Source organism: Neopsephotus bourkii, unplaced genomic scaffold, assembly GCF_033783945.1.
Source record: "Neopsephotus bourkii isolate Nb327-2 ecotype Australia unplaced genomic scaffold, CSIRO-AGI_Nbou_v1 NB_38, whole genome shotgun sequence".
NCBI classification, from domain to species: domain Eukaryota; kingdom Metazoa; phylum Chordata; class Aves; order Psittaciformes; family Psittacidae; genus Neopsephotus; species Neopsephotus bourkii.
The window spans coordinates 369,818-395,443 of record NW_026900555.1 but is presented as its reverse complement, the minus strand read 5'-3'; the positions used below and the strand labels follow the sequence as shown (position 1 = coordinate 395,443).

The 25,626-nt window shown below is 35.9% G+C and overlaps 1 protein-coding gene across 10 annotated transcripts in view; it reads right to left on the bottom strand.

Annotated features, from left to right (window-relative positions):
- Nucleotides 1-25,626, bottom strand: part of NBEA (neurobeachin) — a 499,996-nt gene that overhangs the window by 397,435 nt on the left and 76,935 nt on the right. For all 10 annotated transcript variants that reach the window (XM_061345312.1, XM_061345371.1, XM_061345303.1 and 7 more), the window contains exons 2-5: nt 13,300-13,531; nt 7,021-7,121; nt 6,679-6,774; nt 2,843-2,964 (exon numbers count right to left, since the gene is read on the bottom strand). In XM_061345312.1, coding sequence (XP_061201296.1) covers nt 2,843-2,964; nt 6,679-6,774; nt 7,021-7,121; nt 13,300-13,531 — 551 coding nt within the window. The remainder of the gene's footprint in view (nt 1-2,842; nt 2,965-6,678; nt 6,775-7,020; nt 7,122-13,299; nt 13,532-25,626) is intronic.

Genomic DNA, 25,626 nt, shown 5'->3' with positions numbered 1-25,626 from the left:
GCATGAAGTGATCGCATCACCTTTACTCTATTCTCTGTTCAGACTACTGTTGAAAAGATCACATTAGCTCTTTCAGCTAGAGCAATTAAAAAGCAGTTTATGGTCAGTTGGTTACCTACAAAAAGCCTTAATATCCTTCTTAATTATTGCTTTGTAATTAGGAAATACTAACTCTTTAAGCTCAGCACCATTATTAACTGCTAGGTATATATCACTGGCTTGCTTGTACTTCACACTACAGAATTATGAATCTTACCATTTGAACTTGACTGCTCTACAACAAAACTTTCTCCTTATTGTTATTTATTATCCATGCAAATGTCAGAGACTCCTAATTTTCCTCAAGGATTGTCACACGCATTTTGTAATTAATAAGAAAGCGACAACATGGTTCCAATACACAAGTATTAATGGACTGTCACTTAGCAGCTGCCCAACATCATCCTCTTTTTTTTTTTTTTTTTTTGAGAAAAAACAAATTGGCTTACAGTTCTTGAAACAGCACTCAGCATTCAGCTAATTACAGAATAGCAGCAGTTTTCCCTCATATCTGGCAAATGTGAAAACATTTCCTTGCTTCCCTTCTCCATTTTTAAGCATTAGTTTTCACATCATAGGCTAATGCAACAGCTCTCTCCTACTAGAAAGGCCTCTTGCCACATCTTTCTGTACTCACTTAAGGCCTGCATCATACATTAGTACATACCTTGGTACAGGTTTTCCAGTGAGGCTGCAATGTGTCAATATTAAAAAACCTGACGAGAATGTCCTGAGGAACCAGTTCTAGCTGATGCTGATTTCAGCACCACTATTTAAAATCAGTCTTTGAAGTTGTACATACCACTAAGTTTTTGCTTTAAAAATAAAGCTTGTTTAAAAGACAGGTGACTTTTAAGAATGAACTGTGAATTTATATGCTCATTTATATGTTTTTCACCTAAATAGAAAAATATGCTATATGCCCAAAAAAGCACATTGAAAGAAAATAAATTTTTGTATCTTCCTCTTGGTAGTGGCTGAGCGTGACTCAGCCATTCATGTGGCAAAGTCTAAAATTCGTGTAAAAAAGTTCAGATGGATGATTTAGTTTGAATATTTTTTCCTGTTTTTAATTATTAACTATGGCTTGTTCTCAGCCACTAGATACAAATGTCAAGAATTATCATTGTTCTTAATTTCTTTCTGAGGTTGGTATATACAGTTTCTCTTTGATTTCTGTAAGAATAACTTCTTTCTGTGGCTCATATGAAGCACTTGGAAAGTTCCACCTGATAAGTCACAGAAGTTTTAGTTCCCACTCCTGATAAATACTCTAATTTTACATATATTCCATAACAAGAACTAACATGAGAAATTGAGACACTGAACTGTAAAGATGTGTGTGCACGCATATGTAAGAGACAACAAGTCATCCATTCAGCATAGATATGCCCAGATTACTTGAAGAGTCTGTGCATAAGAGAGGTTATTCGTTATGTACTAGAATTAAAGTTGAAATTCTGTATGTTTTGGGGCAATACTTTTTGCTTGGTTTCCTAGCTGCAACAGCAAAATAAAGAAGACATTATTTTGGTATGTTCTGGCTTTTAAAAACAGAAAAAGCACAAGAACAAAGAAAAGCACACATCAACTATGGGGAAAGGTAAACTCATGGGAAAAAAATACTTTCTTACTCTGCTGGACTCTTTATTCCAATCAATCTAATAAACAGGTATTAAGTTATCTACTATAGGTAAATTTTACTCTCAGTGGACAATTTTAAGCAAACATGGAAATGTTAAGGTTGTAGATAATAAGAAGTATGTTAATTAAAAACCTATTCTTTATATTACAATGTTAAGACCTAGAATTCTTTTGAAGGAAGAAATTCAGGTTTCTTTGATAACTCAAAGGGCAGCTTTATGGAGTTTATTCACTGACATGTTAAAAAATGAATAATAAGATAACGGAAAAATCTGTTTATTAAAGACAGTTGTCCGAGTATAAGTGGCAATTTTCCTAAGCTATATCACTTCTTTGTAGCAACGTGGCTAGCGAAAAGGTCTAAATCAATACACTTTTAAAAGGAAACAGAAGTAAATCCCCTCTGATACAGACCACAAGTACCCATAAATATTAAGGGCAGCTTAAGACATGAAGCATTTTAAAGTATTTCAGTGCAAAAAGTACATTAAAAAGTATGCTCAAAATTTTAGAATTCAATAAAAATTGTAATCACATAACAATAAACATCAGAACTACATCACAGCAAAAAACAAAAAACACCAAAGAAACAACATATAAAAAGAATCAAACATTTCTATTTTCATCACAACAGCAAACCTACGTAAACCAAAATTATCTCTCCTGCAATCACTTTATTATGAAACACAGTTTCCATTTTAGGGAACAGGTGGTCAGTGAGCCATTTTTAAATTCACAGATTGACCTTCTATTACCTCTAGCTAATGTTCAAACAGTGGCTCTGATTATAACAGATTTGTTTCGTACTACTGACATCAACCAAGAATCTTAAGCACCAACAGAAAATTGACATTCTTAGAGTTTATAACTCTAAAAAATGATGTATTTTGAAATTCCTAAAGAAACCTTCACACTAGATTTTATGGTTTATCAGCAAGGCACATATCTTGCACCCAGGATATACAAATTGTAGAGTAAAAAGGACAGATGACTTTGTATGAGTTTGTCTACAGTAAGCAGCCATTAAAATCTGTATGCATTTGGGGGTCAAAAACCATGTCAGAAACTAAAAATAATGAGAAAAATTAAACACAATTAGAAAGCCAGAGGAAAACAAAACAAAACAAAACCTGTAACTGCAGTATTAGAAGTTACTTACCAATAGAGATAGGGTTTATCCTTATCTACATTGATATTGTTTAGCGGATCCATACGAAACCAGGTGTTAAGAGTAAACCCATTTTGATAAGGCCACTTAGCAATAGGAGGCAATGCAATTGCCTGGAAGGAAAAAAACCAGCAATGAAACAGCATGTCAAAAAATGAATTTTGTGAGAACCATTGTTAAAGGCAATTGCTTTCTAAATTCCTGTAATTCTAGATCTCCAAATCTGCTTTAACTTTCAAATGTTAAAGAGAAATATAAAAATATCCAAACCTTCAAATACTGTTTTTGAATAAATGCATTAGTTTTCCATCTATTTTAAAATACTTCCATTTTTAAAAACATAAATTCTACCAACAGAGAACATGAAATTAAATTTATGAATGGGCAATATTAAGAGAAAAAACAAATTAGAAAAATTAATTCTCTAGGAATTAAAATATAAATTCAACTTTCAGTAAGTATTCATCTCATCAAGAGACTTAAACATCAAGATCAAACTAATCTCAACAGATAGTAAAACAGATCCACTGTTAAAACTATAGTATTAAAAAAGTAGTTCTCTGAGATTAAATAGCACTATCATTTTTTTTTTCCTTTCCCATGAACACTCAGTAAGGTAAGAGACTGAATATTTTACCCCTCTGCTCAGTTAAATTAATCTTAAGGCAAGGCCTAAGAAAAAATCTGATTTTTCAAGATTTCATATTTATGCGCTGACAGAAGAGGTTTCAGAGATCTCTTCATCCCTGGGCAAAGCCCTGAATACCTGATCTAGCTTTGAAGTTAGGTATTTTTTTAGGGAGGATATCAAGAAAGATGATTTTCAGAGGTCACTTATAAAGTGTTTTCTATGATAACACTAAAAGATAAAACAAATTTTTGCCACAGCGTAAGAACTATACACAAAATTAAGTTATTTTAAATTAAGTAATTTAAAAAACGTAAGAAATTAAATGCTTGTAATGACTGATTACTGTAGTAGCCAATAATCACAATACATTCTTTCTCCATCCATCAGACAAAATATAGAATATTTTATACAAAAACAGTAAAGAAACAATAGCCTTTAATACTACTTCGTCAAGTAAGTTGTATATGAATGCAAAGCAGAAGAAAATAATTTTATATATAATAGCATGTTATTTCTAAGTGTATATAATTGATATTTTTCAGATTCAGTAAAATAATTTAAGCTCTTACTACACTTTGAAATAATAATGATTAGATAATTAATCCTTGCACCAATAGTATTCTTATCAAAGCTATCAGTGATACTGACTGAACACTGGCACAGGTTGATTAGTGAGGTTAAGTCTCCATCCTTGGAGATGTTCAAAAGCCATCTAGACATGGTCCTGGGCAACCAACTCTAGGTTTCCCTGCTTCAGCATAGGGGAGGTTGGCCAAGATGACCTCCAAAGATCTCTTCCAACTTCAACCCTTTTATGGTTCTGTGTGACACCTGAGTCACAGTTGGAAATATTCTTCCATGAGTGCTCAAATGTTGTGCTGTCCCAGTTCATACCAAGGACTACAAGGAGCTGCAGAAAACTTATTCACTGCTTAAAATGAGAATGGACATAGTCTCTGGGCAGTAGTCAGAATAACCACATAAGGATTGTATGTTGATGTAGAAGCATGTAAAAAAAAGGTACAGAATAGGACTGACTTTTTATTGGCTTTATACGAAAGGCAATTGCTGAAAGGGTTTTAAAAGCAGAGACATAGGTAATTAAGAATGATAGGGAACTCAGGGTAAATTTTAAAGTTACATAGAAGAACATCCTCAGATTATGCTAGTATCTGACAACAGAAGTAAAACCGATTCTGCTGCTTGCCTGGTACTAACTGCTCTGCACAAAACATTCCAAGGAACTCCTTTGGGACATCACTCCTGCCTCCTTAGAGGGAGTTCCCTGCTTGAAACAGGAAAAGAGCTGCTTCATGACAAAGAGGAACAACATCTGGGAATAGGATGGTCACCACAAGATGCCCTGCTAATGGAGTGACTAATGGGCTACTTATACAGGCTGGCAAACAATGTAACACAGTACTCAGAAGAGCTCTTCAGTTGGGATAGTGAAGCAGCTCTCAGCAGCAGACAAAAAGCAGGCTCTTTTATACTGCTACCGAATTCTTGATTATACAAGGAGTATGCACCCAATTTTGAGCAGGACTAAGCTGGTATTTACCATGAGAAGTAAACATTATGCTGTTTGTCTGTCTGATGTCATCACCACCCATAACACCTGAAACCCTGAATTCAGTGCTAGTAAACTACGGCCTATCCAGTGTCTTTCTTCTAATGAAGTGTTTTGATGTTTGGGTCATTTTAAAAGAAATCACCCTAGGTCCATTTCAGAGGATGACTGCTGTCCAGAACTTCATAGTGTAATCCAACATGCACTACTTCAGAAATGTAAATTTGAAATTCACATTTCTAGATTTACAGGGTGCAATTAATCAATGATGAATGGTACATAAAACAAGATTCTAACCAAGGAAAGAAAAATGCTCGTTTTGAATTTCAATCAAGACACTTTATACTCCCGTAATTGATGTCCCTCTTCAGACAGGGAGGAATACTTGAAATTATTCTGCAAAACTTTTTTTGAACCTCTGATACAAAATTAAATATAAGAGAGACAGTTCATAAGGGTTTGCCTCTGAAGCCCAGAAATGTCAAAGCAGTATATTTTATTGTAGACATTCATACTCTGCAACAGCTGTCTTGTTGCTGCATGTACTTTTAGAAGAGCTTAACTGTGGTTTTTAATTCAGCAGTAGCAAATGAAACTCTCAGAACTCAGTAATTAATTTCTTACACAATGCACCCTGTGCATTTTGCTGACGCATCTGTGCAGCTGAATATCAAACAAGATCAAGGAAGTGATCTAGCCAAAAATAACCTAGGTGAAAACCAGTGATTTTCAGCCAGTTTATTCCCTGATGCAATCTGCCACACCAGCAGCAGTATTCACAAAGAACAGGAGGTGGTGGTAGTTTATTCTTGAAGAAGTAACCTTAGTGCTATTGAGGAAATACATGCGGAACATCCCAAGAGAAGCTCCTATCACACTTCATGCACTGGCATGAAAAGACAGGGATCTCAGGATTATTTTTTCTTAAAAGATTCCAAGTTTACCATGAGCATATGCTATTCCTTAGCAGAATGGAACTGAACCTGAAATCCACATTTCTCAGTTTTAAGCATTTGTATTTACTGCCTTAATAATTATATTTATAAACCTGTATCCAGCATTTGAATTTATTTGTAGATACATGCAGTGAATGAGAGAGAGAATATCTATTTGAGAAGGTTGCAAAAGGAATACAATTTCATCATCGTAAGTGATCATAAAAAATAAGGCCAAAAGAAGACTGCATTTAACTCTCTGCCTTGAGGGAAAGGAAACAGCTGATGGAGTTCAGATAAAAAGACATAATAAAATTTATGACTAAGTTGTCACTGTAAGCAGCTGTCACTGTAAAAGCTCATCCCTAGATTTTCATCAAGCCTCTGCTCTGTATAATATCAATTATATTATTCACATAAAATACACCATTCTTTGGAATTTTCAGGTTTCACTGTTATGATAACTTCCCCAGACAAACATCTGCTATTTGACACTCCATGCTCATAAGTGCAATTTTGCAACACTACAACTACCTTGCAAACCTACAGAAGGCAAGGTCTACACTGTTCAAGCACATACTCCCCACCCCTTATTTCCTTTTCAGGAATTTTCAAAACCAAATAAAAGGAAATGCAAATGATGAGCAATTTATTTGTTCCTCAAGCTTTATTATTTTGTTTGAAAACTTACTGCAGCACTACAGCCTGGGAAGTTGAAAAAGGTATCAGGCCCATGTCTCTGTGGCATCTGATTAAGGACTGATAATAGTTTAACTGCATGTCTTGGCTGTGAAAACAAGAAAACGGCACAAAAGTCAATACAACCATTTTTGCACTCTCTGGTCTACAATGGAAACTGGACGTTTTTTAAACAACACAGCAAATTAACTCTAAAGTAGTTAGCAAAAATACTTCATAAACATACGTTCAATCAACGTTTAAAAAAAAAAAGAAGTTTATATGTCCCAGGAGACAATTTATGTTAACTTCAGGCTCTAACAGAATGACAATGCTTTATCTGATCACAGCTTACCCAGATTCCATTTTCGCCTCGAAGCATGCTGAACAAAAGCTTCAACTCTTTGACAGTGATGCTGTAGCTGGCAAGAACCCCCAACATATCAACTAGGAGATCTTCAAAGGAAAATAAAGTTATTCTGAACTCTGCATTTCATTGTTTTGACAAAAAAAGCTGAAAAAGTTAATACCTTTAAAAATAAGTGTATTCACAAATTCCAAAATTCAAACTTAGTTGCCCTAAATATTTTACACAACATTTCATATTCTCACTGTTTCATTTATTTTAGAAAAAAAACCCAACAAAAACATGTGCAGCTTTAGAATTTGCATCACACTTGCAGCAAAGTATTTATTAAACCTATGAAAAATTAATTCTTCCCATATAACCACATTCATCATAAACTATAAACTTGCTTGGTTGGCTCCTTTCTGTCACATACTTTTGAGATAATGCTTTCTTCATTCCTCTGAAGTTAGTATTTTCCAAAAATTTCTGACATAAAAGATGCTTGACATTATTATTTAACTTAAACACAGCGTTACTGAGAATTTGTATAGTTCCCACAGTTTTGCCACAGTGATAATGCTTCCAAGTATTACCTGAATGAAAGGCCAGGGAAAAAAATCCAAACAAAACCAAAACAAACAAACACACACATAAAAAAACCCTAAACTCACAAAAAGCCCTCAGAAAAAAATAAAGAAACATCAAAGACTATAATAAAAAGATAAAAAGAAGTGATCAAAATTTATGTAATATGGCTTTCATTGAAACTCCTCAAAACCCATACATTTACGTAGCCGACCTTTCACAATTTTTTAGCTTGTTGTTGTGGTTTAAGCCCAGCTGAACCCAGGGCACCTGTGGGATGCTGGACCTCACCTTATATGCCACACTTTCTTTTGAAATAAAATGCACTACTAAGAATTACTACTTCCTCTAGAAGGAGGAACAACTTTTTACTTATCTTCACAGATAATTCAGACATAAAGCAGTGAAATACAGAGATTTAAACACACACACACACAAAAAAAGGGAGGACAGGATAGAACCAGCATTAACAAACTTTCAATGTGGTCGAAAGCCAGAAATTTCCCCCATAAAACATGAATAAGCATATATCTTATTTGCATGTTCTCCTTTAGAGAAAGGATGACTCTTACAGATGCTGACAAAGAGTAGTCTTGAAAAGCATTCATCCTTTCTGAGGAGATTTTGCATTGATATTTTGTTTTAAAACAAATTTTCTCTCTGCAAATCCCTACATATGTATTTTTGAGTAAGACCATAAGTATCTATTTAAATTGTTCCACTGTGAAACCAACCTCTGGTCCTCAGTCCGTGAAACGCATGTGTGAAGACTGAAATATCACTTAAGTTACAGGAGATACATAATAAACAGTTCCATGAATAAAACTATGTCAAGAAAAGCAAAAGTAAAACACTGTAACTTGCAGTCATTTTCATAATAAGATCTGAAGATATTCCTAATGTTCAAGTACAGACTTTTTTCCCTCCCTTTCTTTAAAGAAAGAATTTATTTAATCTTCTGTTTAAAATTAGTGCCATATCCTATTTGTGACAGAGTTTCTTAAGGGAAACCAAAACATAGCTAAGAAAACTAAAATCACGTCATTTATGATGGTGAATTCTATGACTCAGCTCATCATCAAATACCTACAAGCACCTGCCGCTTTCACTGTACAGTCTCCAGCCTGTAATGTGAAGCTGGCAGTGATTGCATATATTGTATATGATTAGGAATTGGGAACAGTAACACACTGGGAACTCAAAAAGGAAAATCAGCACAAGTGAATACCAATCTTTGGTTGAGAATTCCCCAATTCTTATTTTGTAGTCTTAGCTTGCTTTTTAAATCAAACTACTTTAAATTTTGTTTCCTTTAGAGAGAAAAACGGTTGTGTAGAAACAAAGTTGTTAGATGAAAATCAGAACATGATTTAAAAAATTCTTCTAACATAGATGACAAAAGTGTAAATTAATGCAGTCAAACACATACATGATTGACAGGTTTTTAAAATTACTGAACATGTGCTGCTTTGCATCATCATTGTAGCCCTATGCTGCCTTATGGCACAGAAAATTTCTTATTTCTCCTGAAGATGTTGAAAATCCGCAGGCATTAGAAATACATATTTATAAATAATGAATAAAACATTGATGGAAAGAAACAAGTGTAAGCTCCCTAACAACATAACTCTGGGTAAAACAAAGAGCTGAAAAACTGATGCCCAGTAGGTAATATGTAAAGAAAAGAACACATGTAGAAAACAAATCCCTTACTTCTACTTTAAAATATTGCTGTAAACATACCTAAAGAAGGTTTGTTTCTTGTTTCAATATAACAAGACATAAAAAGAACTGCACTCTATTACATAACTTTATTCATAGTTATTAGAAAACCCATAGGAGTCAATCCACATCTGGTTTATAATTCCTAATAATCTACTCATCTATAAATAAAGGTCACAAAACATACCACAATTGGGTGTTTTTACTTTTTACTTCATTTTTTTATATTAAATATGACCACATAAATAACTGGTATCTATGATCTCATTTCAGAAACAAGATTTTGGAAAATGATATATTCAGAAGGAGAAAACAGGCACCTTTTCTCATTTTCAGTGCCTTTCTAAAATGCACTGAATGCAACCAATTTTATGCCTGTTAATGCAACTTCTGACTACTTTTATACTGAGCAGTCTACATATGATCTATAAATTAACAAGAAACCTTGAAGGAATGCTTAATTCTATCATCTAATAAGAAAATACAGTGGTAAAAGAGCCTGTCTTTCAAGTAACAGTGAGTTTATATTAAAATGGACAGTATGGCATTAACTTTAGAAGACATTAAACAGCACTGGAAACATTAAACAGTTCAGGAAAACTACCTTCATGCCTCCTTAACCTTTTAATAACTGATTGCCATGAAACTGTGAATTTGAATTCTATCAGTGAATTAATTTCTACAGGTTGGTAAATCGTGTTAATGTTGAAGCTTTTCTTATGGAACCAGTTGAAAGAGAAATGCTTGTTAACAGGTCATTAATGACACAGCAGTCAAAACATAGATTTTTACTTAAAAACTAGGAACTGTTTAAGTGCTTAAGAAATCAGTTCCAGCAATTTTAGAACAACTACCTACAGCATCACAATAGAACTGCAGGAAATAAAATGAGACTTAGGGGAGACAGCCACCCTGTATGAGTTCTGGCTACTTTCTCGTACATCATTGAGACTTCTCTGAAGGCACTACCGACACACAGTCCCACTGTCACTACTCATCAGCTGGAAACAGAGAACGGCAAAAAGTGAATCCCTCAAGGAAGATCCTTAAAACAAACAAAAAAAAAGTGCCAATCGCCTAAGCAATTATTTTAGAAACCTTTTCCCCTTAACCACTGATAAAATGGCTGACCATCCTCTGTCTTAGTATAACAGATTATCACAGTACAAAGGCAACTTCTGGACAAGTGATGTTTCTGAAAAGCAAAGGGGAATACAAGTATCAGTGATCCCATCTGGACTGCAACTGAGACTTTCAAGGTGATTAAGCTTTTATTCTTGACCACAGAATTTGTGAAAACTCAAGAAGTGAGATACACAAAATGCTGAGAAGCCTCATGAATCTGACAGTCATAATCTAAACAAACGGAGAAGTTTTTTTCATTGCAAAAGACTGGGTACATGTTTATTTGCTGTTGTCTTACTTCCATAAAACCAGAGAAGAGCAGTTTCAGATTTAGTCTGGTCCTGAAAGCATGCTGTCAGAACATAAAAAAGAGATTATGCCTGTCTTGTCTATTTAAACCTTATCTAGGTCTTATCAAAGCATTTCACAAAGGAACAAGTGAGATGACCTAAAAACAAATAAACAACTCCCAAAAAAACCCCAAATAAAAATCCTTACCCTTTACAGACAATAAAAGCCAACTGCAAAATATAGGGCTGACAGTGTCTGAACAACTGTTTTGCTAAGAAAGTCGTATTAAGTTCCTAGGAGTCAGCACTAACACAGCTTCTGTTCAAAACATCCCCCCTGCATGTTAAAAATCATTTTAGCACCAGAATTCTTACTTTATTCTCTGGGTTTGGAAAGATCTCAGAAGTGTTTGGGGCAAAGCAGCTCTGTAGTTCTGATGTCATAATGATTCTACATTGCATAGCAGAATTAGGGAACACGGATACTAGTTGTCACCAGTTTTGCCATCAAGTGCCTACCACTGCGCTAGTTAATATCCGACCATAATTATTACTTATGACTTATTACCAACATTTTTGTCACTTATAAAAGGGGTGTGAAATGCTTGAAGAAATCAAGAGACAAAAGCAAAATGATGAATTTGGTTGCTTCCACATCTTTGTCAGAAAATTCTAAAACCCCCACATTCTCATCTATTTACAGTTATCAAAGAAAGACCCTCCAAAGTGTAATTCTGTTAAATCCCTGCTCATGATACATAGAAGAGTATTCAGATAATTTGACACACATCGCAGAACTAAAATGCCAACACAATTTCGATTTTTAGGTTTGATTTTACATTAAATGTGCTCTCTTCATCTGTGTAAGTATACAGAAGAGTAAGCTGAGTCATATTTTCTCTGCAAAAGGTCTCTTTCTGAAGTACTGTGCGATGACTCTCAAAAAAAGATTAATGGGGTAGAGGCTCCATTATTTTATTTATTAACGTACTACCTGCGGCTTATATTAATAGTTGTGAATTCAGAGTGATTTTCCAATTACCAAATGCTCCTGGAAGTCAGATCCTATATTGTTGATTTCTGTTTCTACAATTAGCTACACAGTTTTTTAAAATGGGTTACAGTTGCATATGCCACATACAGAAGTACTGTTTAGGGCAGCTCAAACTGGATAAATTTTATTGATAATGATTACTTATGTAAGCATATTATTTCCATGAGTGAAACAAGACAGAAATACTTGCTTTCAACTAATGTCTTCTATTTATAGAATAAAGCAGTATCTTCACCCTTACACTATACTGATGTATTTACGAGTCCTGAAAAAAAAACCCATACATGGTGAAAACAATTAGTTTGTAAATATATTGATGTATTAGACTTCAGTCTGAACCTTGCAAAACAGTATTGAGCATAAGACATCTGGTTTTTGCATTTATGCATACATTTCTAATCAACAAGTTGTTCACTAAGACTTGCTTTGAAATACAAATTGTAGCTTTTCCAAATACTTTAATATTAAAGACACATTTATACTGAAAAAAAAGACGAGGACAAAACCATTCCTGAACAACACAGCTTTGATGGATCCTCTTCTTGTTTCTGGTCTGAAATCCTTGCTGGTTTACTGTTCCCCAAAGCCTGTATATGTGTTAGGAATCAGATTATGGACCAAAATCTCAGGATTATGGAAGACAAACCTCTTCAATCTTTAAAAAATGCCTTACAATTTAAGTATCCTACTATATAAAAATTAAGAAATACTTTAACAGTGATTTGAAAGAAAGTGGATTAAGTTTTTCCCCAAGAAAAGTAAGTAGATAAATACTAATCATAGGTAGCTCTAGCCTACCATATTTAAATGTGACAACAAAACCTGTTCCTCCAACCAACTAATGCAGGATTACAACCTGTACCCTACTACTGAGAGATACAGCATGAAATATAAAACCCTATACTGGAAATGCTGTGCAACGTTATCACTTATTTTCAGTAAGTGAACAAAGTATGTAACTTTTTTAACGCTGTAAAAAATTACAGATGTTAAAAATCACAAGTATAAAACCCAAGGAGTTATTATAGGGAGCACAGCTATACACAATGAAATTACTGTTTAATATAAACCAAGTGTCCTGCATTCAAACCTGTGAATAATTTCTGATATGCTGTCAGATGCAGATTAGTTAAAGTGAATCATAATAACGATTTTAAGATCTGAGTAACTCAAAATGATCAATACACTTAAAAACAGTACCTTGACAGTTGAGAAGTCTGACATGTACTGCTCTTAATTATGTTCAAAATTGCTTTTTTATCACAAAGATGTTATCTCCTCAGATGAATTAATAGGCAATTATTTTAAACAAAGTATCTACATATATTTTATACTAAGAATATATTTTTGTCATTTTTCTGAAATTGATAAAAAGTACTTCGACTCAATAGCAGTACTAATCAAAATAACACTTTAAGTAAAAACCAAGACATCCCAAGCCCTTCCATAATCCCAGAACACTGACAGTTCAAGAACGCAATAATTATTTTCTCAGTTGGCAATTTATACCTGCAATCATGTCGTCCACAGTACTCATCTTCAGCAGTACCTGTTCAATTAAGCCAACTTCTGTGCTAGTCTGTAAATTACGGACGCTTTTACGTAGAATTGCTGTGAACATACTCCAGATTTCTGCTTGGCACGTTACGTCACAGTGCTCCAAAAGCTCTGACATGCACGTAATGCTCTCTGCATCCTGGATTATAAAGTTCATCTCTAGATCAAATTCACCACCAACCAGCTACAAAAGAAAACAAGAACAGTATTACAATATGAAATACATAGCTTAGTGTCTTTTATACTCTTCATTGTGGCCAACACTGATTTTTTTTTTTTTCATTATGAGAGAATTTACATATGAGAAACTCACAGCTATGATCTGTATACAGCAAATAAAAAATCATGCTATGCAAAATATAGCTTGTACAAAATCTATACACTATCATAAAATACTACTTTCAATTTTGCCATAGTGTTGAATACAACACTTCAGTAAAATAAATCAAAAGATATTTGAAATATTCCTTCCTACAAAGTAACTGAAATGGCAGCCTGGCCCAGCGAGATGTAGTGCAGAAGCTGTAGAACCTGGAAAGCTCACAGGCTCTCCTGATACAAGTCAACATTTGCCCTTAGTTACATGTTCGCAAGACTATACTGCCTTTTCCATTGTACCACCCAAACCGTCATGCTCAGAAAAAATATCAGTGACATGCTCTGGACCAATGCAAACTTGGAAAACTTGTTCAATTATACCACAGATCAGTTTGTCATGTGGGCAAGGAAACCCATGGCTGGTGCAAGGCAGAGACAGCACTGGGAGAAGAACAAGCATGCAGGTGAAAAGCAATGTAACAGCAGCACTGATGAAATTACAGCCTGACTCTTATCTTTCGAGATACTTGCAAAATGCTATCCAAAGTCCTGAGCTTCCATGAAATAGGACAACTACCAAGCACATTTACTCCTTTTAATGGCAAAACCATCTTTCATTTATGAAATAAAGCCTGACTCATGCATCCTACTTTATCCTAGTAGCCTTGAAGAATTTTGAAAGCACCAATGCTAAATTCCAATAACTGCAAATAACAACTTTAGAAAGGCAAAATAAGAGAATAATTCTAAAATAATTTTAAGACATTATTTTCTATTTTTTGCAGAAAAATATGTACTTAAAATTGCAATAATAGATCTTAAATTAAAGATATTGAAAGAATTCACCTGTGTTTAATTTCAAGTAACTTTTAATAGAAGGCTGTTTCATAGTCTAAAAGCAGTTGGCACTGCCTTCAAACTGAACTCCAAACAAAAAGCAAGCTGAAATCCTATGCCAACTTCTTTTTGACTGCTGAACCTATCCAAATATTCAAAGTCTTCTTTCAGACCCAATCTTCAGACAAAATTATTAAAACTAAGCAAGGACTAGCTTTGGCTTCCACCGTAATTCACACTTTTCATCCACTTACAAATTTCTATCAATTAATTGCTAATAAAAATTTACAATTTTCTAACCTAAAGCCTCTAATAAACTTAGTTCTTGAGACATTTAATTACATTCAAATAAAACTATTACCCTAACTGAAAGAGGGTAGATTTAGATTAAACATTAGGAAGAAATTCTTTACTGTAAGAGTGGTGAGGTACTGGCACAGGTTGCCCAGAGAAGTTGTGGCTGCCCCATCCCTGGCAGCGTTCAAGGCCAGGTTGAATGGCACTTTGAGCAACCTGGTCTAGTGGTAGGTGTCTCTGCCTATGGAAGGGGGTTTGGAACTAGATGATCTTTTAAGGTCCCTTCCAGCCCAAACCACTCTATGATTCTATGACTATGATTAGTATTTTAGTTTAGAAATTGTGACTGCATATCATATATCTGAATGTTGGCTGAATGCTGTACCAAGGGCAGGCAATAAAATGGTCAAAATTAGAAGTACAGTTCTTCTACGGTTATTCCTTAGAATAATTAAACAGTTTTACAAGTGGAAACCACCACACTTTTCAAGAAATCCTGGTGGAGTTTCTGTTTCTGAAAACAGCAGTAACTACCACACACTTCAAGAGCAATCTGGGTGTTTTCTTCCAGTATCTCTCCATCTGGATGAGCCTCTCTGAGACTGTTGAAAACACACAGAGGTAAATCAGGCACCTGTAGAAGACATTCAGTCCAACTCTCTCAGATGCTTATTCTAAGATGAAATGAACCCTTACGGAAGTGTCTAATTTTTCGATTTCTTTCCATGCAGGAAATACAGGACTAAAAATTGTATTTGTGCAGTCTGAATCCTTGGGATACATTCAAAAGCCACCTGGACATAGACCTGGACAATAGGCTCTGGCTGTCCCTGCTTGTGCAGGAAGGTTGGATCTGAAGATATCTAGAGATTAATTCCAACCTTATCAATTCTATGATAATATTTAGATATACAACTTTCAGATACCTAATTTAGGCAAGATGAATCGCACCATTTGTTTTTGATAACAGATGGACCTAAAATCAAGGAAAAAAATAGTAATACCTCAGTTGGAATGCAGAGGCTCAATACAGACTGATCTCCCTTTCCTTAAACACTACTCATTGTGAAATTTGTGCTAAATAGATTAAGTAACATAGAATGGTTAAAAAAAGACTAAAATAAGTCAAACTGTATTTGCTTGCTACTGTAAACCAATATACTAATATGTGACATTTAAAAGACTGAAATAGACCTCACTATCAGTCTCTAGTGATTGGACATTTCAGTACTATTAAAAACAAGCTGCCTGCATATAAAACATCTCAGAGAATCTGAATAAAAAAATACACTGAACGCTAGTAAAACTGGATTTATGGAGAATCTTCTACTGGGATACAGATTATCTGGTAGTCACTACAATTATATGGCTTGTCCAACCGGCAGCAAGAGATTTATAATCTACCAGAACGACTTTTTATTTCCACAAAGAAAACACCAAAATGCATCTGATTTGCCTTTAACTGCAGTTTAAGCCTATTTGAGCCTCTATCAGTGATCACAGTTACAAAAATCAACTTAATAAAATAAACAAATTGAAGAACAAATTAATGTTGATGGCAAAAACTTAGGGTGGTAGGGCAGTACTTTTAAAAAGTAGCCATCCTAAAAATCAAAATAAATTTAAAATATTAACAGTCATGATAAAAAGAAGTTTCAGAAGACTTAAGAAGGAAAATTTTAACAAAAACGGAGCATACAAAAATAATGACATAAATTGTGCTCAAGAAGTAATACAAAGCAACCACTTCTGCTTTAAAATGTGAAAAATAAAATATAATTCAGATAAGAAAAGCAGTAGAATATTCACTACAAAGAGAAGCAATCTCTAACAATATTTCTGTACTTTCATTTCTCGAGAAAAAGTAGTAGGTAAAAAGGAATAATCAGTCTTCACAACAGAGGGAGGTTATAAGTGGAGAACCACAGCAATAATGAGTTGATTACAAGTGTGGATACTAACGAAAGTACAAAGTTTGCTAAAGAGCCAAAAATAATTAATACAGTTAGAACCCACCAGATACTAAGGGCTGCAAAGATTTTCTCTGATATCAAGTGGCTGGCCAACCACGTGTAAGAGTTCAAAGTTAGTAAATGCAAACTAATATCACATTATTATATTTTTACCCATATGTACAAAATGTCAGGCTTTCAAATCTGCTATGATCACCCATAAAAGAGATCTTGGTGTCCCTATGGGTTCTACTTTAAATAACCACAGCATATTAAAAACTGTCAGTAGGCAACTACAAATTCATAATAAATCTGCAACTTTATAACTTGGGTACAATTCTGGATGCAATACCACACACACACAAAGTTAAATCATACTGCCACAAAGTAACTTAGTTTTAATATAACATGTGAAGATTTCTGTAGTAAGGCAAATTTCATCTACGGTACTATATGAACTCTAAGATAGAAATCCTTACAGGAACCAGTATACCATACCATAAATCAATGTTCTTTCCATATCATATATCTCAAATACGATCTCTTTTCTAATGTCAAACACTCAGGCTTACTTTGCATTTTTCAAGTGAACATTTAATACTCAGTAAAGACCATGCTTTCACTGTGATTAAGTATCCTGAATTATTGCTTGTACTTTGTCAAGCTCATATATCACTTTTTTTAACTATTCTGCATCTTTCACAGCACATCTGTAAGAAATGAAGCAGCAAACTGATGTTCAGATCATGTTTCCAAGTCAGGTGACTATGGCCAAGAACTTTAACTCCTCCTGAAGAACTGACCTGGCAGTTATAAGCAAATTAGGCTTTCCTGTACTGAGGCTGTTTACAGGTTGATGCTCCTTGCAAATTGTTCCAAGAACTTACCTTATCCCACACCACCACCCTCAAAAGTAGCTCACTACTCAGAATCTCATTTTTTTTGAATACTGTGTCCCTTCCTCAGTACGCATCTGCCATTCACTGTGCTATGCAATAAAAGTGTTCCTTTCTGAGTTGCTGCACCTACGCAGAACTTAGGCTTGTCTCTCCTGCCCTTTTAATCTAGCATAAAGGTGAAATACTCGCACAAAATAAAGAAACTGTCTACATATGTCTGATATTATTCAGATCAGTTCTCAAAATGGATCAAAATATGTGCTGCTGAACATCTAGAATTAAATGGCTTACTTGTGAAGAGTGGAACTCTTCAGAATCAGATTCTTCAAAGCAAGTTCTGAAGAATGGATTAAAATGAAGAGAGAACAGAATAGAATATTTTAGTTGGAAAGGACCTATTAATGATCATCTCGTCCAAATGCCAGACCAATTCAGACAATTCAGGGTTGCCATGTTATTAAGCATGTTATTAAGGACATTGTCTAAATGCCTCTTGAACACTGACAAGCTTCAGATATTGATTACCTCTTTAGGAAGCCTGTCCCAGTGGCTGACCACCCTCCCAGTAAAAAAATGCTTCTTAATGTCCAGTCTCCCTGTCCTTCCCTGGTGCAGCTTTGAATGGTTCCCGCATGTCCTATCACTGGATACAAGGGAGAAGAGATCAGTACATCTCTCCACTTCATCTCCCCAGGAAACTGGAGAAAGCTATGATGTTGCCCCTCAGCTGTCTTTTCTCCAATAATAGATGGCTTCTCAACTTGAAAATTCATCAAATGAACACAGAAGGAAAAGAAAGATAGCAATCACTTTTGGAAGGAATAAATAAATGGAACATCAGGATGATGTTTCCAGAGGGACCTTGACACGCTTGTGAGGTGGGCTGATGCCAACCTTATGAAGTTTAACCATGAGAAGTGCAAGGTCCAACACCTGGGTTGGAGCAATCCCAGACACAGCTACAGGCTGGGCAGAGAAGGGATTTGCTACAGGTTGGGAAGAGAAGGGATTCAGAGCAGCCCTGCAGAAAAGGACTTGGGGGTGTTGATCAATGAAAAATTTAACATGAGATGGCTTCAGTGTGCACTTGTAGCCCAGAAAGCGAACCATATCCTGGGCTGCATCAAAAGGAGCGTGACCAGCAGGTCGAAGGAGGTGATCATGGCCCTCTACTCTGCTCTCGTGAGACATCACTTGGAGTATTGTGTGCAGTTCTGGTGTCCTCAATATAAAAAGGACATGGAACTGTTGGAACAAGTCCAGAGGAGGGCCATGAGAATGATCAGGGGACTGGAGCACCTCCCATGTGAAGATAGGCTGAGAAAGTTGGGGCTGTTCAGCCTGGAGAAGAGAAGGCTGCGTGGAGACCTCATAGCAGCCTTCCAGTAAAAGTTCCTGAAGACATGAAGACTTTTCAACACAACTTCTTCTGCAGTTAAAAGAAACGAAACAACCGGTAAGCATAAGGACTGTAAGAAGTGCAAGAGATGCAAAAGAATATTCTAGAGGCACTTGGCATTTTTTTTTGGTTAAATAAAAACCATGAGTGCATTTTGCTAAAGTAAGAAAAACACAGTAATGCAAATACACAGAAACACTATAAAACATAAAAATCTCAACTACAGGAAGATGTCTAAAAACTTTTGGTCAGGCAATGATAATTTTTCAATTTTATATTAATGAAGACCTCTTTATGTAGAAGTTTAGAATGCTAAATTAAATAAATCAAAATTTTCAGTGACCAATATATGTGCTGACAATATGCACTTGTTAACCTAGGTGTGTCAAAACGACTACACAGAAAACCACAAATAAAAACTTAAAGTATTTTCCATAATTTGCATATATTTTTCTTAATTTTTTTATTTTTATTTTTAAAAGCTTAATTGTTGAATGAAGTTCTTCAGAGATCTGAATTACAGGTATATGTATCTGCGGTAATTTTCAAAATTGTCTTTACCTTCAATGTAACCTAAAAGGTGCTTCTGGGAAGCGATTCATCTCACTGGGTTTAGATGCAACTCAGCTGGTTTTAGGATGAAATAAGTATTTTCCTGGAAATGTAGTACTTTTCACTGACTGTAAAAGGACAACTCGTTCAGACAAGCACATCTAAAGTTGAACGTTACCCAGTGTGTTCACAGTATGGTTTAGTGAATGACAGCACTAAAAGGACTGATTCTCATGTGAATCACTAGAACAGCATCTAATTCTCCACATTACCATACCATTGTTAATGGAGCTTTCCTTTATTTTAGCTTCAGAAACATTTTTATCCTGAGTAATGTATGGCACGCACACAGTAGTGTGCCAGTAACAGAATGCTACCTCAAATTTATTGACAATTTAAAATTATTCCAAGAAAAGAAAATAAACATCTTTTATACCTACTGAGAACGTGACTGAAGTAACACATTCTGCTTCACTTCTGTTACTTTCAAACACAAACTTGTTACTATGCAAACTTTAAAATATTTCAGTGAAATATTTACTCTTAATTTCTTAATAGTTTATTTTGGGGAAGGAGGACACTCCTGTAGGTTTATATACTGCCTCTGCCTAAGATGGAGTTAATTTTCCTCTTGGCAGCCCATATCATGCTGTGTTGTATGCTTGTGGCTAAACCAGTGCTGATATCACACCAATATTTCAGCTAATGCTGAGCAGTGCTGCGACACTGCCAGAGCTGCCTGTTTCTAACTCTGCCTGCTCAATGAGTAGACTGAGGGTCTGTAACAGGTTGGGAGGGGACACAGCCAGGACAGCTGACCCCACCTGACCAAAAGTATATTCCACACTCATGCTCACCAAGAGCACTGGGGTAGTCTTTCCAAACTAGTGGTTGTACAAAGTGTAGCTGGGGATCAGCCTGTTTGTGAGAGGTGATAAGTGATGGCTTTTGCGTCACTTGTTCCCCAGACATATTTACTAAACTGCCTTTATCTCAACCCAGGAGTTTTATTTCCTTGCTTTTGTTCTTCTGAGTATCTCCCCCAGTGTGGTGATGAGGGGAGGGGGGGGAGCACGTAAGATAGCAGTTGCTTATTGCTTTCTGGGATCAAGCCATCATGATTTCAAATTTTTGGCTTCTGTCCTCCAATTTACTTTACACAGTTTTGACCACTGATCATCACTGCTCAACTCAGTAAACTAATGAATCTCACATAAGTGGTCTTAAAAAAAGTGCTGAAGGGAAAAACTGTAAATTACAGTGTCAAACCATAATACGATACAGAAAACTTTGCTTAAGAATATGAGCCCAACTGATGTTGAGCATTGCCTGCTGAGTTCTTTGAAAAACATTACTTTTCAGTGTTGGTTTCAGAACATCAAACCCCCAGATTTTCTGAATATATTATAAAGCATCTTTCCTGATTTCAAACAAGCACCAGTCCCAATACTAACCCCTGAGGAAAACCACTTGTCACCAGTCCCCACTTGGACATCAAACCATACATCACAACTTTGAACCATAGAATTATAGCATGGTTTAGGGTTGGAAAGACCATCTAGTTCCAACCCCCCTGCCATGGTCAGGGACACCTCACACTAGACTATGTCACCCAAGACTTCATCCAGCCTGGCCTTGAACATTGCTAGGGATGGAGCATTCACAGCTTCTTTGGGAAACCTGTTCCAGTGCCTCACCACACTCACAGGAAAGAACTTCCTTTTATGAAACCTGAACATCCTCTGTTTAAATTTAAGCCCATTACTCCTCGTCCTATTGCTACGGTCCCTGATGAAGGGTCCTTCATCAGCATCCCTGTAGGCCCCCTTCAGATACTGGAAAGCTGAGGTCTCCACGCAGCTTTCTCCAGGCTGAACAGCTCCAACTTTCTCAGCCCATCTTCATACGGGAGGTGCTCCAGGTCCCTGATCATCTTCATGGCCTTCTATGGACTTGCTCCAATAGCTCCATATCCTTTTTATGTGGAGGATACCAGAAGTGCACAAAACACTCCAACTGAAGTCTCATAAGAGCAAAGGGGCAGGATCACCTCCTTCAACCTGCTGGTCATGCTCCTTTTAATGCAGTCCAGGATACGGTTGGCTTTCTGGGCTGACAGCACACACTACCGGCTCATGCTAAGCCTCTCATCAACTAACACCCCTAAGTCCTTCTCCACAGGGCTGCTCTAAATCTCTTCTCTGCCCAACCTGTAGCTGTGCCTGGGACTGCCGCAACGCAGATGCAGGACCTTGCACTCGGCTTCGTTGAATTTCACGAGATTGGCATTGGCCCACCTCGCAAGCGTGTCAAAGTCCCTCTGGATGAAATCCCTCCCCTCCAGCGTATCAACTGGACCACATACTTAGCATTTTCAGTAAACTTGCTGAGGGCGCACTCAATCCCACTGTCCATGTCGCTGACAAAGATGTTGAATCAGATGGGTCCCAACACCAACCACTGAGGTTGTAAACTGTCATCTTTGTAGAGGTTTCCAAACAAAAGCAAGCACATGTTAGAATGTGTCATTAGAGATAGTAACAGGCACCAGGTATGTCTGTCAAGACCCACTCTGTCTAGTCCTAAGATTCCAGTATTTCCCAAGTCCCAGAAGAAATTTTTGCCAATTTGATAAGCCCTGTAAAATAGCAGTTGTCAATACTTATCTAATGATAATGGTAATGCATAAATAATGGCAATGGTAACATTAAGTCACTTCAGCAAGCTGTCCCAAAGGGACTGTACCTAAGAAAAAAGGTTTCTGTCTATTTATGCTGAGTTACTTTTGTCTTAAGATATTGTTCCAGATTCTCATTGATTCTTACTATCAAATTCATAAGCTGTAGTCCTATAAATACTAAGAGATAATTTTAGTCGACAGAAGTTTACAGTAAATAAAAAGACTTGGTTTCTATTTTTTATTTTAATTTTATTTATTAGTTGTTATTTGAACATACTTGTCAAAGCAATTTGTTTGTTAACTCACAGATGCATTCTGTGACTAGAATAAATTTCTACAATATAGTTAATTGAATTTTAGTCTTGGAAAATGGTAGATTTTATTTCAGAATAGTCTGTGGGATGGCTCCCACATATCAAGGACATACAACTTAAAGATCATAGACGAAAAACATGATAAAGGATGTTAACCATGAGGATTGCGGTCTATGTTGTACCTACTTCCTTTGGCTAAGATTATTAAAGTAGCCACATACCACCAGGAGAAAGTATAGTAGCCCCTTATCTTCTTCTAAATAGCTAGCATGTATTAACCCTTGGCCTGTAAATCCAAAACAAATAGCCTGCATACTCTCTTCCTGTTTCTTGACCATGAGGTAGTCAGAGATGCAAAGCAGCTGCTCTCTGCTGGCACTACCTGCTTTTTCCTCAAGGCTAAGGAGCCCTCTTCTGCACCCTTCCCCACCAGCACCTCTTCTGCAAGCTCCTTCCTACTGGACATACTGGGCAGACCTCACCCTACCCAGGCCTCACCTTTCTGCTCTGCATCCCCTGCAAACTTATGCGGTTCAACCTGTCACTCTGTCACCATTACGAAGCAGGTCTCTATGCAAAACACTCTAATGGGATCAGGACAGCATTAGGTTCCATGTCTCTCCTGACAAACTGTAGAGAAAAATATTTCCCTATTTACCTGTTCCATCATATTAAGTGAAATTTGGTTACCTGAGATACTCAGCAGCTAGCCAAGAAATCATTTATGTTTTATTTTAAAGGATATGACTATTTGAACATAAAAAGAAGTTCAACCTAAGGAGCTTTCATACTGCAATCAGGTTTCTATATCACAACCAACATATGCAATTCACTTACCTTGCTAAATACTAACTGCCATTAACACAGCTTGCTTTTTTATACCACTGCATTTTTGTTTGGTAAGAAAAGAAAGCATTCACTTTCCTCTCATTAAGATTAAGCTATCTATTACCTATTTTAAATTAAAATAATCCATTTTTAAAGTCTCCCATTCTTGAGGGTCTTTGCTTTTATTCTGAAATGAAACATTTCCTTCTTGTCAGAAAAGAGAAGATATAAAACTCCAACACTCTTAAGACTCTGAAAAGCCCAGAAACTATAAATCATGGTTATACAGTATTTAAAACCAGAAAAATTCAAATGAACTTAGTCATGACAGTGCCATCCAACTGACACATATAGGTGTCAGAAGTATCCTGTTACTGACAGTATCCTAAAAGTATCCTATTACTGACTAAGGATAGGATGACAGCCCAGGAGAACCACAAACAAGGGACAGACAATCTCAAACAATACTGCAGTGAGACAGTGGTGGTCTTATCCTCTATTTCAAGTTACTGAAAAGCAGAAGCTTTATTTCATGGCAAGAACAAAGAAGTGTCCTTAGTTCTTGACATCCTGCTCCTTGCCTACATCAGTAATTTTGAGATACCTAGTACCATTTTTTGTATCAATATTTTGAAACTTTCTTTTTTATGAAGTCCTTACAAAAAGCTCCTTTTGGTCATAAAGCCAAGTGCTGATACTTAGACTTATAAGACTAAGGGTTTTTTTTAAACCAGATTTGTCAACATTTGTCCTATTTTTCTTCTCTAAATAAATCACAGGATGGTGTGAGATAATTGTTCTGGCTTATGAGTGGTCTCCCATGGGGTTTTAGCTGTCATGAATGATTTAAGACCTTTTGTGCAAGGATAAACCCCAAAACCTCAACTACTAAAGGAGACACCACAGAGACCACAATGACAGTTGTTTTACAAAGCCAGAACTGCATCCTAATTGCCTTTCCCCCATCCTTTTTAATTTATTATGTGGTTCTTCAACCAATGAAATAATTGCTTTAATCTGTAGAAGACAATACGATCAAGAACAAAGGCCAGAATCATACAGTAAAATAGGAGAGGACATCAATAATGCAATTCTAATAATAATGCAATTTTACCACAAAGGATAATTTGAAAGGAAGAAACTGGGAGGTTGATAAACAAGCATAAGAAACAATTTGTCAGTGGTCAGACACCTTCCCTAATTTAAGAAGCTTGCTGGATCCTGTAATTGTTCAGCTTTCCCACACTGAACATTTTACATAGAACTGATTGTATTTTCCACTTTTTTTTACATAATCCAGAAGCAAGGGCAACATAATTAGGGTTAGGTGCAATTATGCACCTACAGCCAAGGTAAGAGTGAAAGTTTTGGTTTATTCTAATACTGTATGTGTGTTCCCTATTTTTGTTACTTAGTATTATGACTTTAGTTTGCTACACAAAGTATCCCAGCACTTGAAAAATATACACACATCTTTCTACAGATGAAACCCATGAGGAAATGAAACCAGACTACTGAAGTAAGAAATCCCTGTACAGGGAAAGTTATCCCAATATTGCACTAGTTCTCTCACTGTGTTTGCCTGGTGTTACTATCTGAACTACTGCTCAAGAGAACAAAACCAGCAAAAAGATCTATCTAGCCTATCCCTGTGGCAAAATGCCAAATAACTACTAAAAGGTGTAAGAACAGGATAAACATATACCAGATTTCCTCCATTACACAGTCCCATTCTCCCACTAGTTGTGACACAGGAATTTCTTGACCCAGAAATAATGTCTTGTTTCAACAAGCTGTTGGATTTTCTTCCATTAATTTCTCTGATTAGTTTCTGAACTCTCATCTTTTTGGATCCTCAACATACTACAGCTATTGTGTTTGGAGATGCCTAACATGTTACTCAATGTAGTTTCAGAAAATAAATTAGAATAGAAAGGCATTTAATACACCTTTATTAAAAAGACAAAACCCACCATTCTATTCACCTAATTGCTATGAGAAAGTAAAAAAAAAAAAAAATCAAATTAGATCACACAAGGCACCAGTCAAACTCATTAACTGGTCTTGCAGCATCTTACAAGCACATACACACCCTTCATTTTTGATGGAAAAATATAAATTACTAAGAAGTAATAAAAACTAAGGGAAGGACTTCTAAATAAAGGCTCCTCAGATGGCTGGATTCAGTTACCTTGCCTCCCCT